The following is a 12,176-nucleotide window of genomic DNA, read 5'->3' on the forward strand; positions in this document are numbered from 1 at the left end:
AGGTACACTCCCGATAGGTGTCTGCGTCACATACAGTATCTTCTATTGACATTATCTTCTATTGTTTGTCCTCATGTGTCTGTTGCTGCCATGTCATGATTTCCCTGGGGGTTAACCTTGCAATAACCAAGTGGTGAGACACATAGCCCTCTATATTTAAATGTTTCAGGTACACTCCGATAGGTGTCTGCGTCACATACAGTATCTTCTATTGACATTATCTTCTATTGTTTGTCCTCATGTGTCTGTTTTTCAGCATAAAGTGCTCTGTAGCCACTTAGTGTGGACACCAGGTGGGACCCCACACACACACAATAACATCTCTCTAATTCACTTCATCCCTTTCCCCCATCTCCCTAAATCCTCTAGGTTATATCAGCTGTTTTGGTGAACCCCTCCCGCATCTGAACTGGCTGACACAGAGGGCACAGCATGATCATAGGTGAGAGGTCACTTGGTCGGGTCAACAGGAAGTATTATTAAGGATATGCTTTACATTGAAATACAGACAGAGATGTAGTAGTCCCAGAGTTAATGATCCAAGGTCAGTTTTGCATTTCACCTCCTGATGATTATGATCACTGACCGTGTTAGAATAAAAAAAAACAAGGCTTAATCATGCTCTCTCTCTATCCACCTGTCTCTCGTCTGCAGGTATGTTTTGATGTGAGAGAGGAAGCCAGTCCCGTCATTGCCACCTCACCCGCTCTTAAGATAACCTTCAGGCTGACTGGGGGCCAAAGGCTGGTTATGAACTGAGAGAATATTAGGGTAGCACTGTAATTCATTAATCATATGCTGCCTGCCGCTGTTCTTACCTATTTCCCTTTCTGTCTTCTACACCTCTCTCTTCCTCGTTTTATAATGCACACCATATGTGCATTGAAGTACAGATTGAACTTGTATTTATAATATAATATTACAATTATAATGCATGTATTATGTATTTATAACACCTGGATAATGATCTTCTTTCAATAAAGCGTTTCACATTCTCCACTGGTTGAAATTAAGTATCTCATTGAAATACTATCCTGTGTCCTCAGATTAATGCAAATGAAGGGAGTTAGATATGCATCGTTTTTTTTCTGTATATATGAATTACAAATCAGCCTTTACTTAAATCATGTTTCTAGTCTATTGCATAGTTACAGTGTGTAATCATTGATGTCCCAGAAGCAGGAGTGGTAAACACTGTTGAAGTGTATAATTGTAATACATACATGCAGACATTCCATCATTCAAATAATGGAGTTTGAAATGACTGAAAAATAATATCTCAGAGATTCATACCTGAACTGCACCTTTATTTGCCAAGGAAGAGTACATTATCAGTGAATATATTCAATGTACAGGCAACAATGTGGGAATCTCATGCGCGGTAATAACTACAGTACATGTATATAGGACTTTCATCCGTGGCACAATAAAGTTATTATACTCTATCCATAGGCTTCATTAATGCCATTCGGACTTGATACAACAACTATGATAGCTGAGGTTCATAAGTTTTGAATTAATATTCATAGCAAACGTTTTAGGGTCCATACACAGATCGGCTACATACTGTAGCTAGCTACACATCCATAGGTATACAGTTATTTTTTTCCCTCCACTACATAATAACAAGTAAATAGTTAGCTAGATATGTTACTTCAGCTGCATTGCAAGGCAAGCTTACACAATTGTACATTCATTTTGCAGTAAATGCTTTAGCTAGCTAGATTCTTTACATCCACTGTTCCACAAGACGACAGCCTGGTTTTCTCAAGAGTCCCTAAAACATTAAACAACACAAATTATAAATTAATTCTCCTGTCATAACACTAGCTAGCTAGCTGGCTAATGTTAGCTAGTCAGCTAACTTGCTAAATAGCAATTTCCGTAAATTAACTTTATGACAAAAAAAATGCACAAATGTTTGTCTCTACATTAACTAACCTATTCCTCTCAATTGTAAATTTTTTGCTTGACTCATTATGGCGTTATAACCACTTTACATTTGGTTCCACCGTAATGTTTTGTCAGCCATCTTCACCCAGGGACGGGTGGCTCGTGTCAATTTCATCTTTGGAACCACTCGATATGATTGGTCATATAAAAACCTTGGGAACCAAATGCATAATGAGTGCTCTAACTCCCCCTTGTGGTGTTCTGGAGCAATGAAGCTGTGACGCTGGGTACCTCTCAGTCCCGCGGTGCAAGCTCGCAACTTTTAAAGGAGGAACCACTGTAGTAGGTGCAAGGCGCACTGGTTTGAGTGTGTCAAGAAATGCAGTGCTGTTCCAAAGGACATCCAGCCAGCTTGACACAACTGTGAGAAGCATTGGAGTCAACATGGGCCAGCATCCCTGTGGAACACTTGTAGAGTCCATGCTGTTCAGAGGACAAAAGGGTGCAATTATTAGGAAGGCGTTCCTAATGTTTTGTACATTGTGCATAGTGAGCATAATGCTAATAATTCAACTGTCATCTTAATAAGGATAATTCATTAGCAAAAATGCATTATTTCATAACAAAATGTAGTGCAAAACGACTCACTGTATAATAACTGTTGTACGCAAAGATTCAAACCAACTGTCCAGTGTTGACACAGTTTATATAGTAATAGACCTTGACATGAATGCCTATACATCATATATAATGGTTGGGGGAAACCGTGGTGGGGGAGACCGTGGTAAAGGACACCTGTCACCTTGTGTCATCCAACCCTCCCATTTGGAGGACAGGGACCAAGTGGTGTCCTGTTTTCACTAATCACCCAGTATTCCGAGTTTAGTTTGTCATGGTGTACAACATTGGCAGCTAAAAACTGAATTGCAGTGTACAGTCCATGCCTAAATAAATAAACAAATAATTAAATAAACAAATCAAGTGCTAAATGTTCTTGGGAGAGAGCATCACGGTCATAGCCAGGGGTAAGCCCCGGGAGCCTCAATCAGGGTCAGTCTGGTCTTGGAGCAATGAAGACTGTGGTCCAGAACCATTAAACAGAGCAGTCTGGTCTCTGTAGCTAGAAAGCTACTCCTTGACCACCACTGATCACGCAGCACCCACTTGGGTGATGCCCCAGCAGCCGATGGGGCCGCCGGAAGGCTCACCGCACCTCAGGGGTATTCTAAAGCAGCCTGTAGTCTTCCCGAGCATTTGTCCACATCTCTGCTTTCCTCTTGCTTAGGGCTTCTCTGCTCAAAAAACATAACATGCTAGCCAGTTAGCTAGCTTGTCAAACCAACCATCCTTCTGATCTTACTTGACAGTTTTATAATGAAATACACTGTTAATAATACGAATTTAAAAAATGCAATCAAAAACAACACAATATTACTAATATTTTACAGAATTTACTGGAGCGATTATGCTATGCTGCCTTTACGGTGTCACTCTGTAGTAGGTTAATATCCTTAATTCTTTGACATTCATGCACCATTTTGTAAAATGTATTTAACCTTTATTTTGACAGGGAGGAAATGTTGAGACCAAGGTCTCTTTTCCAGATGAGCTCTGTATATCACAACAATACATATCAAAATACTATGGCGTCAAATCGGCCTCTAAAGTTCATTGTACGCGAGATGGCGCTGTCGAGCAAGATGAAACAACGTTGAGCAAGCAAACGCTGAGTCGAGAGCGCAGAGGGAGAGCGCAGAAATTTGGTCTGCGAGCGGACATGCCAAACTTGAGCTTGCAAGTGTGACTCTGGGCGAGCAGAACATCATTGCCGCAGATCAAAAAGAAAAATGCCTGAATCCCAAAATATAAAACTGCAAGCAAAGAAACATGCACATTTCTTTTATTTGAAAGCATCAAATTGTTGAACAATAATCACGTCTTTGTCAAGTTTTCACTCTCAATTTCTTAAGTTGCTCTCTCAAGTCTTGGTATCTTTGGGTCTTTTTTTCTGATTGGATTTCAGGCTGGTGGGGGACGGGCTTAGAGGCGGTGGGTGTCTAGAATGGTCACTTACACTGGAGTGATGGACGAACTAACAAATGCTTGCCCTTGACCTATCCAGTGGGTCATCAAAAGTTACCAGAGCCACAAAGTCAGAAGGCCCGCCTACTCGACCAATCAGATGAGGGAGTGTCATGACACATATGCTGACCGGTTTGCAGGGGCAGACTAAAGACATGCATTTATTGTATCTATTACTACATCAATGATTCGGTTATTTATTAGATATAGTAAAACCAGCTGTTATAAATACAATGTTTTAATCGGATGTCTTATTCAAACTCAGCTTTCAAGCTTATGTTTGCCCTTAATCATAGTTACTTGTCTTAACCCATAATAGGTTTACTCCAATATCTGCATTGTTTTTAAAATGGCAGCATGTAGACAAACACATTGACACAGCTTGAGTTCATTTTTTATTTTCAAAATCCACAAGTAAAACGTACACAGTTTCACAGAAATGTACATTTTAGAAATTGGCAGATTTTTTTGGGGGGCTGGTTTAAGATACTTTTGGTCATGCAGTGTAAGTGGACACCTCCTTGTCAAATATCTCATTCCAAAATCATTGGCATTAATATGGAGTTGGTCCCCCCTTTGCTGCTATAACAGCCTCCACTCTTCTGGGAAGGCTTTCCACAAGATGATGGAACATTGTTGCTGGGACTTGCTTCCATTCAGCCACAAGAGCATTGGTGAGGTCGGGCACTGATGTTGGGTGATTAGGCCTGGCTCGCAGTCAGCATTCCAATTCTTCCCAAAGGTGTTCAATGGGGTTGAGGTCAGGGCTCTGTGCAGGCCAGTCAAGTTCTTCTACACCGATCTCGACAAACCATTTCCTTATGGACTTCGCTTTGTGCACGGGGTCATTGTCATGCTAAAACAGGAAAGGGCATTCCGCAAACTGTTGCCACAAAGTTGGAAGCACAATATTGTCTAGAGTTAAGATTTCTAAGGGGCCATGAAAAAGAGCCCCAGACCATTATTCCTTATCCACCAAACTTTACAGTTGTCACTGCATTCGGGCAGGTAGCGTTCTCCTGGCATCCACCAAACCCAGATTCATCCGTCGGACTGGTAAAGCATGATTCATCACTCCGGAGAACGCGGTTTCCACTGCTCCAGAGTCCAATAACGGCGAGCTTTACACCACTCCAGCCGACGCTTTGCATTACGCATGGTGGTCTTATGCTTGTATGTGGCCGCTCGGCCATGGAAACCCATTTCATGAGTTCTTGTGCTGACGTTGCTTCCAGAGGCAGTTTGGAACTTGATAGTGTTACAACCGAGGACAGATGACCGCGAACACTCGGTGGTCCCATTCAGTGAGCTTGTATGGCCTACCACTTTGCGACTGAGCCGTTGTTGCTCCTAGACATTTCCATTTCACCATAACAGCACTTACAATTGACCGTGGCAGCTCTAGCAGGGCAGAAATATGACGAACTGATTTGTTGGAAAGGTGGCATCCTATGACACTGCCACGTTGAAAGTCACTAAGCTCTTCAGTAAGGCCATTCTAATGCCAATTTTTCTTTATGGAGGTTGCATGGCTGTGTGCTCAATTTTATACACCTGTCAGCAACGGGTTTGGCTAAAATAGCCAAGTGTCCACATACTTTTGTGCTGTGTATATGTAGTGTATACGTGCAAAAAAAATAATACAAATGTATCATTCACATAAGATTCCACCTAAAATGACATGAACTTCCTTGCTACTCGCCTCCTTCTCAAAACCCATTGGAGGTCTGAGGGGAGGAACCTTGGGTCCTCTCCGAGGAGGCACAAAAAAAGGCAAGGAATCGAGGAAAGATAAAATGGCACAGTGCTGTTGCATGTTTGCCTCAATATGGAATGGCAGACGTCACTGTGTGTTAAGGCAGGTTGCTTATTTAAGATTGCACTGAGTGACATAGGAGCTGATACAGGTTGCAGGTGTCCCTTTCAATAAGAGAACAAGGATAGGGAGAGAGACTTTTATGTTCCAGTTTAGAGAGATTTAGCTCCCATTTATTTGTCCCAAACAATGATCCATTGCATTTCCATATGTTTGTGGTTGGATATTGGACACACAGATAAAGGGGTAAATGCTGGAGAGTTCTTCCAAGGCATGGCTTGTTTGACACTGAACTAAAAGACAAAGAACTTTGGTATTTATTAAGGGAATTGGCTACAGGTGCGTTTAGAGCAAGGATATGTATAGAGGTCTCTAGTGCCCAAAAGCATATCTTAACATGGGCAGCGTTGATACCATGCGATCTCTATACATCTCTATGGCTCAGAGGTGCCTGCATTTAAAGGTAAAGTTAACCAAAAAGTCTAATTAAAGTGACAGTTCCCTAAAAAGTATAAGAAAAATTAGAGCCTTTTCTACAGCCGCCTCCAAAAAAAACTGTCTTTGCTGGTTTTGCTCTTACTCCTCAAAGACTCAAAGCGGCCTGGTTTAATGCTCCCAAATCATGTCCAATCAATTGAATTTTACCACAGGTGGATTACAATCAAGTTGTAGAAACATCTCACAGATGATCAATGGAAACAGAATGAACCTGAGCTCAATTTTGAGTCTCATAGCAAAGGGTCTGAATACATAAGTAAATAAGGTATTTCTGTTTTATTTTTATACATTTGCAGAAATGACAACAGTTTTTCGCTTTGTTATTATTGGGTGTTGTGTGTAGAATGATGTTTAAAAATATATATATTTTATAATGACATGCTGACCAGACTGGACACGTGAGCGTTGCAAAATAATTTTAGAAATCTATGTTATTCAATTATTGCCTCCACACTGCTCTCGCGGCCAACGAGCGTCTGCTATGCCAAGGGCTAAAATAGAACTCGCTGAAAGTCCTGCCTCTCCCATCTCCTCATTGGTTTATAGAAGCAGGTACCCACGTGCCATCTCCTCATTGGTTATACCCACGTGGGTGATTGAAAGACGAACTGTGTTGCCGGTCGTTGTGGTAAAAGTGTAGATGCCAATCACCATATGAGTTCAAAGATGAAAAAGCCTGGAAGGAGGAGAGATGACTAGAAACGATTCGGTTGGCCGTTTTATGTGTGGATTAATTTTTCGGAGTAGAGGACCTTGTGCAGTTCAGGTAAAATAACAACTCAATGTTTATATCCCAGGACAAATTAGCTAGCAACAGCAAGCTAGCTAAATAGGACAAATTAGCTAGCAAGTGCAAGCTAACTAGCCATACATGTTTAATGCTTTTCGACCTGTCTCCAAATTAATGTCATTGGTTCAGTTTGTTTTGATATTTTAACCTGCGTGTCGTGATCGCGTTTGGTGTAGGGCAGGGGTGTCAAAGTCAAATGGACGGAGGGCCAAATAAAAAATTTAGCTACAAGCCGAGGGCCGGACTGTTCGAATGTTCATTGAAAAATTTTTAAATGACGCATATAGTCTAGTGAACCTAATTGAACCTACTGAAAACCTAACAAATATATTCCAATATGATCAGATAAATAAAGCAATATTTTCTTATGGCTCTGTCAGTAATCTTTAATTTTCAACAGACACAAAAGACAAATTTCCTTTATATAAAAATCCCCATAACATGAACATTAAATGAAAGAAACCGGTATTCAAGGCACCATCAGTAGCCTATATTTTCTATTTTAGCAAAAGTGGGCTAAATTTACTTCAAAGAAAAAAACAATAATAGCAATTTTCTATCATCCACTCAACTGAAATATTTTTAAAATATAATTGGATTGAAATACAATAAAATAAAGTGCAAAAATCTATTAATCAAAAACAACACTTTGTTTAAGGAGAAGTAACATGCAGTGAAAACAAATATTAAACTTTAACTTTTAAACTTGAACTGAGTAAAAACTCTAAATATGTGATTGCACAGTAATGTTCACTTGTTTGAGGTTGAGGGTGATACTTGGTGGTGTCCCATCTTTTCCACAAGTTCATCAATGTTCGGGGTAAGGCTCTGAGCTGAGGAAATCCTCAGAATTGAGTGGAGGTGTTCAGCAGTAAGTCGACTTCTGTGTGATGTTTTGTTCAGGTTCATCAAAGAAAACAGTTGTTCACACAGGTATGTGCTGCCAAACATAGACAACGTTTGAGCAGCCTGGATGCGCAGCTGGGGCATTGTGTCGGGGAGGAAACGGGCGAACTCCGCAGCACCCACTGCCGCATATTTTGCCCTCAGTGCATCATTGCATTGGAGGTCAATCAACTCCATTTGGAGGTTTGGTGGTGAGCTTTCCACGTCAACAGCAAATGGGTTACCGAGCAGTTCCAACCTGCTTTTTTGTGCTTCAAAGTCAGCAAATCGGCGTCGAAAGTCAGCGGCAAGCATACCTATTTTATCAGCCAACTGTGCGCTCGGGAACGCACTGGTAGAGAGCTTCTCTTTCATGGTCTGGCAGCTGGGAAAGTGGCTCAAATTTTCTTTCCGCATCTGCGTCTCCCACAGAGTCAGTTTGGTTTTAAATGCCTTCACTGTACTGTACATATCAGAGATGACATGATCCCGACCCTGCAGCTGCAAGTTCATTGCATTCAGATGACTCGTAATGTCACACAGAAAAGCCATTTCACACAGAAACATTTCGTCTCGGAGTTGTGTTGTGTCTTTCCCTTTGCTGTCCAAGAACAGACAAATCTCCTCACGAAGCTCGAAACATCTTTGAAGCACCTTTCCCTGGCTTAGCCATCGCACCTCTGTGTGATAAGGCAAATCACCATGCTCCGTTTCTAACTCCGTCAGAAATGCCTTGAACTGGCGGTGATTCAAACCTTTGGCTCTGATAAAGTTAACTGTGCGCGTGATGATGCTCATTACATGCTCCATTTTCAAGGCTTTACCGCACAACGCTTCCTGGTGTATGATACAATGATAAGCTGTCAGCTCACCTGTCGCGTTTTCCTCTTGCATCTTTTCCCGTATCTTCGCCACCAGTCCGCTCCTGTGTCCACACATCGCAGGTGCTCCGTCGGTTGTCAAACCCACGAGTTTTTCCCAAGGCAGCTCCATCTCATTTACACAGCAGCCTACTGCTCGGTGCGTCACCGTTGCATTGTGGGAAATGTAGTATTGGTGCGTGTAAAAGATCTGCGGGCTGCCGGCTTGCTGCGGTCTGCGGGCCGGTTCTAATAATAAATCAAGATCATCCCAGGGGCCGTAAAAAACCTTCTCGCGGGCCGGATGTGGCCCGCGGGCCTTGACTCTGACATATATGGTGTAGGGGGACAAAATAAATGTATGCACGATAGCGCATTATGGCGCACGCGCGCAGCCGGTTTGGGTTCGGTGTAAAGGCTATAACCTAACAAAGTGTAGAAAAAGGAAAGGGGTCTGAACTTTCCGAATGCACTCTAGTTGCGGTTTGAGTTTGGACGCCACTGGTCTGTGGAGGTGGTTTCGGTCATAGTGTAGGAAGAGTCCGATAAGGTGATGGTGAAGTGAGACAGTGGTTATGGTGAAGTGAGACAGTGGTGATGGTGACTGATCTTGTGATCCATCCTGATCTAGAACCTGCAACTCCTTTTCTGACTCCAGATCTTGAACCAGCAACTTGACCCTGTAACTCACCCTCTGACTTTTCACTGGCAGAAGGGAATTACAACAGGAGAGGTTGTGGTGTTATGCCTGCTCCTGTAAGCCCCTCTTCTAGCTGTTGAAGAGGGTCATGAGCTATATGGTGGGGCAAGGCTCAACCCTCTGTTGTTGCCCTGGGGGTGGGGGGTGTATTACAAAAAAGGAGGATGATATTCAATATCATTAAATTTGGATGACATTTCCCAGAAGCAGCCATGTATGCATTAACACATTTTAAAATGTGACTTAGATTGTTTTAACCAAACTACATAGCATAATGATTCAAATACGATGGTGTAGGCCTACTCACAATTCAGGTGAATGCATATTCAATAGGAGTGAGTTAATGAGCTTGTTCTGGCTGATCAGTGTAGTCTATGGTGCTTCGGATGACAAACAACCTGTTTGCCTTCCATTTGGGACTTATTAGCCTACTGATCAACAACATTTGCATAGAGTCATTACTCCAGCATGTATTTATTTGTTATGGATCCCCATTAGCTGCTGCCAAGGAAGCAGCTACTCTTCCTGGGGTCCAATAAAATTAAGCCTGTTATACCATTTTTAAAACATTAAAATACATTTCAAAACAGATTTCATAACACAATAAGTGTGTGCTCTCAGGCCACTACTCTACTACCACATATCTACAACACAAAATCCATGTGTACATGTGTGTATAGTGCGAATGTTATCGTGTGCATGTGCCTGTGTTTGTCTCGTCACGGTCCCCGCTGTTCCATAAGTTGTATTTTTATCAGTTTTCTAAATCTGATTGTACTGCTTGCATGAATATTTTTCACAACATATACCCAATAGACATACATCTAAGTAAAGGAATGGATTTAAGAATATATAAATATATGGACGAGCAATGTAGTCATGGCTCAATGTAGTACTGTCTGCCTCCCATAATTTGTTTCGGACTTGGACTGTGAAGAGACCTCTAGTCGCATGTCTTGTGGGGTATTCATGGGTGTGCAAGCTCTGTGATAGTCGTTTAAACAGACAGCTAGGTGTTTTCAATCAAACAATCAAATGTATTTATATAGCCCTTTTTACGTCAGTAGATGTCACAAAGTGCTAAAACAGCAAGCAATGCAGATGTAGAAGCATGGTGGCTAGGGAAAAACTCCCTAGAAAGGCAGGGGCCGAGGAAGAAACCTAGAGGAACCAGACTCTGAGGGGTGGCCAGTCCTCTTCTGGCTGTGCCGGTGGAGATTATAAGAGTACATGGCCATTTAAGGTCAGATTGTTCTTGAAATGTTCATAGTTGACCACCACAGTCAAATAATAATCAGTGGTTGTAGAGCGTGCACAGGTCAGTACCTCAAGAGTAAATATCAGTTGGCTTTTCTTAGCAGAACATTCAGAGGTCGAGACAGCAGGTGCGGTGGAGAGAGAGAGAGTTGAAAACAGCAGGTCCCGGACAAGGTAGCACGTCCGGTGAACAGGTCAGGGTTCCCTAGCAACAGGCAAAACGGTTGAAACTGGAGCAGCAGCACGACCAGGTGGACTGGGGACAGCCAGGATCTTCAGGCCAGGTAGTCCTGAGGCATGGGCTCAGGTCCTCCGGGATGGGAGGGAAAGAGAATTAGAGGGATCATATTTAAATTCACACAGGACATCATATAAGACAGGAAAATTACACCAGATATAACAGACTGACCCTAGCCTCCCTGGCACATAGACTATTAAAGCATAGATACTGGAGACTGAGAAAGGGGTGTGTCGGGGGACACTGTGGCCCTCCCCGACGATACCCCCGGACAGGGCCAACTAGGCAGGATTTAATCCCATCCACTCTGCCAAAGCACAGCCCCCACACCACTCGAGGGATATCAACAGACTACCAATTTACTACCCTGAGACAAGGCTGACTATAGCTCACGGTGATTCTAGCAGCCGTGTTTAGCACTAATTGAAGTTTTATTTAGTGCTTTATCCGGGTAGCCAGAGAGTAGAGCATTGCAGTTGTCAAATCTATAAGTGATAAAAGCATTGATTAGCTTTTCTGCATTATTTTGGGGCAAAAGTTTCTGATTTTTGCAATGTTACGAAGATGGAAAAAAAATCGATCCTTGAAATATTCTTGAAATGTTCGTCAAAAGCGAGATCAGGGTCCAGAGTAACGCCAACATCCTTCAGTTTTATTTGAGACTGTACAACCATCAAGATTAATTGTCAGATCCAACAGTAAATCCCTTTGTTTCTTGGGTCCTAGAACTAGCATCTCTGTTTTGTCCAAGTTTAAAAGTAAAAAAAATCCACCATCCAGTTCCTTATGTCTGAAACACAGGCTTCCAGGGAGGGCAATTTTGGGGCTTCACCATGTTTCATCGAAATGTACAGCTGTGTGTCGTCCGCATAGCAGTGAAAGTTGACATTTTGTTTCCGAATGACATCACCAAGAGGTAAAATATATAGTGAAAACAATAGAGGTCCTAAAACGGAACCTTGATGAATGCCGACATTTACAATTGATTTGTCAGAGGACAAACCATCCACAGAGACAAACTGATATCTTTCCGACAGATAAGATCTAAACCAGGCGAGAACTTGTCCGTGTAGACCAATTAGGTTTTCCAATATCTCCAAAAGTATGTGGTGATTGATGGTTTCAAAAGCAGCGCTAAGGTCTAGGAGCATGAGGAC

At 42.2% G+C, this 12,176-nt stretch overlaps 1 protein-coding gene and 1 long non-coding RNA gene across 5 annotated transcripts in view; one reads left to right on the forward strand and one right to left on the reverse strand.

Moving 5' to 3' along the window:
* The window catches only part of LOC139551998 (protein zer-1 homolog), a 62,057-nt gene that overhangs the window by 5,560 nt on the left and 44,321 nt on the right, over positions 1–12,176 (forward strand). The window contains exon 1 of one of the 4 annotated variants that reach the window (XM_071363340.1): positions 6,469–7,055. The exons of the other annotated variants lie outside the window; for them this stretch is intronic. Within the exon in view, the coding sequence (XP_071219441.1) occupies positions 6,981–7,055 (75 nt within the window). The 5' untranslated portion in view covers positions 6,469–6,980. Of the gene's footprint in view, positions 1–6,468; positions 7,056–12,176 lie in introns of those variants that run through there. 4 annotated transcript variants of the gene reach the window in all.
* Positions 1,287–2,461, reverse strand: LOC139552001 (uncharacterized). The gene is made up of 2 exons (XR_011670359.1): positions 1,942–2,461; positions 1,287–1,777 (listed from the first exon to the last, which is right to left on the reverse strand). It is a non-coding gene; the product is annotated as an uncharacterized lncRNA (long non-coding RNA).

The sequence above is a fragment of the Salvelinus alpinus genome, chromosome 24, assembly GCF_045679555.1.
Source record: "Salvelinus alpinus chromosome 24, SLU_Salpinus.1, whole genome shotgun sequence".
Classification (NCBI taxonomy): domain Eukaryota; kingdom Metazoa; phylum Chordata; class Actinopteri; order Salmoniformes; family Salmonidae; genus Salvelinus; species Salvelinus alpinus.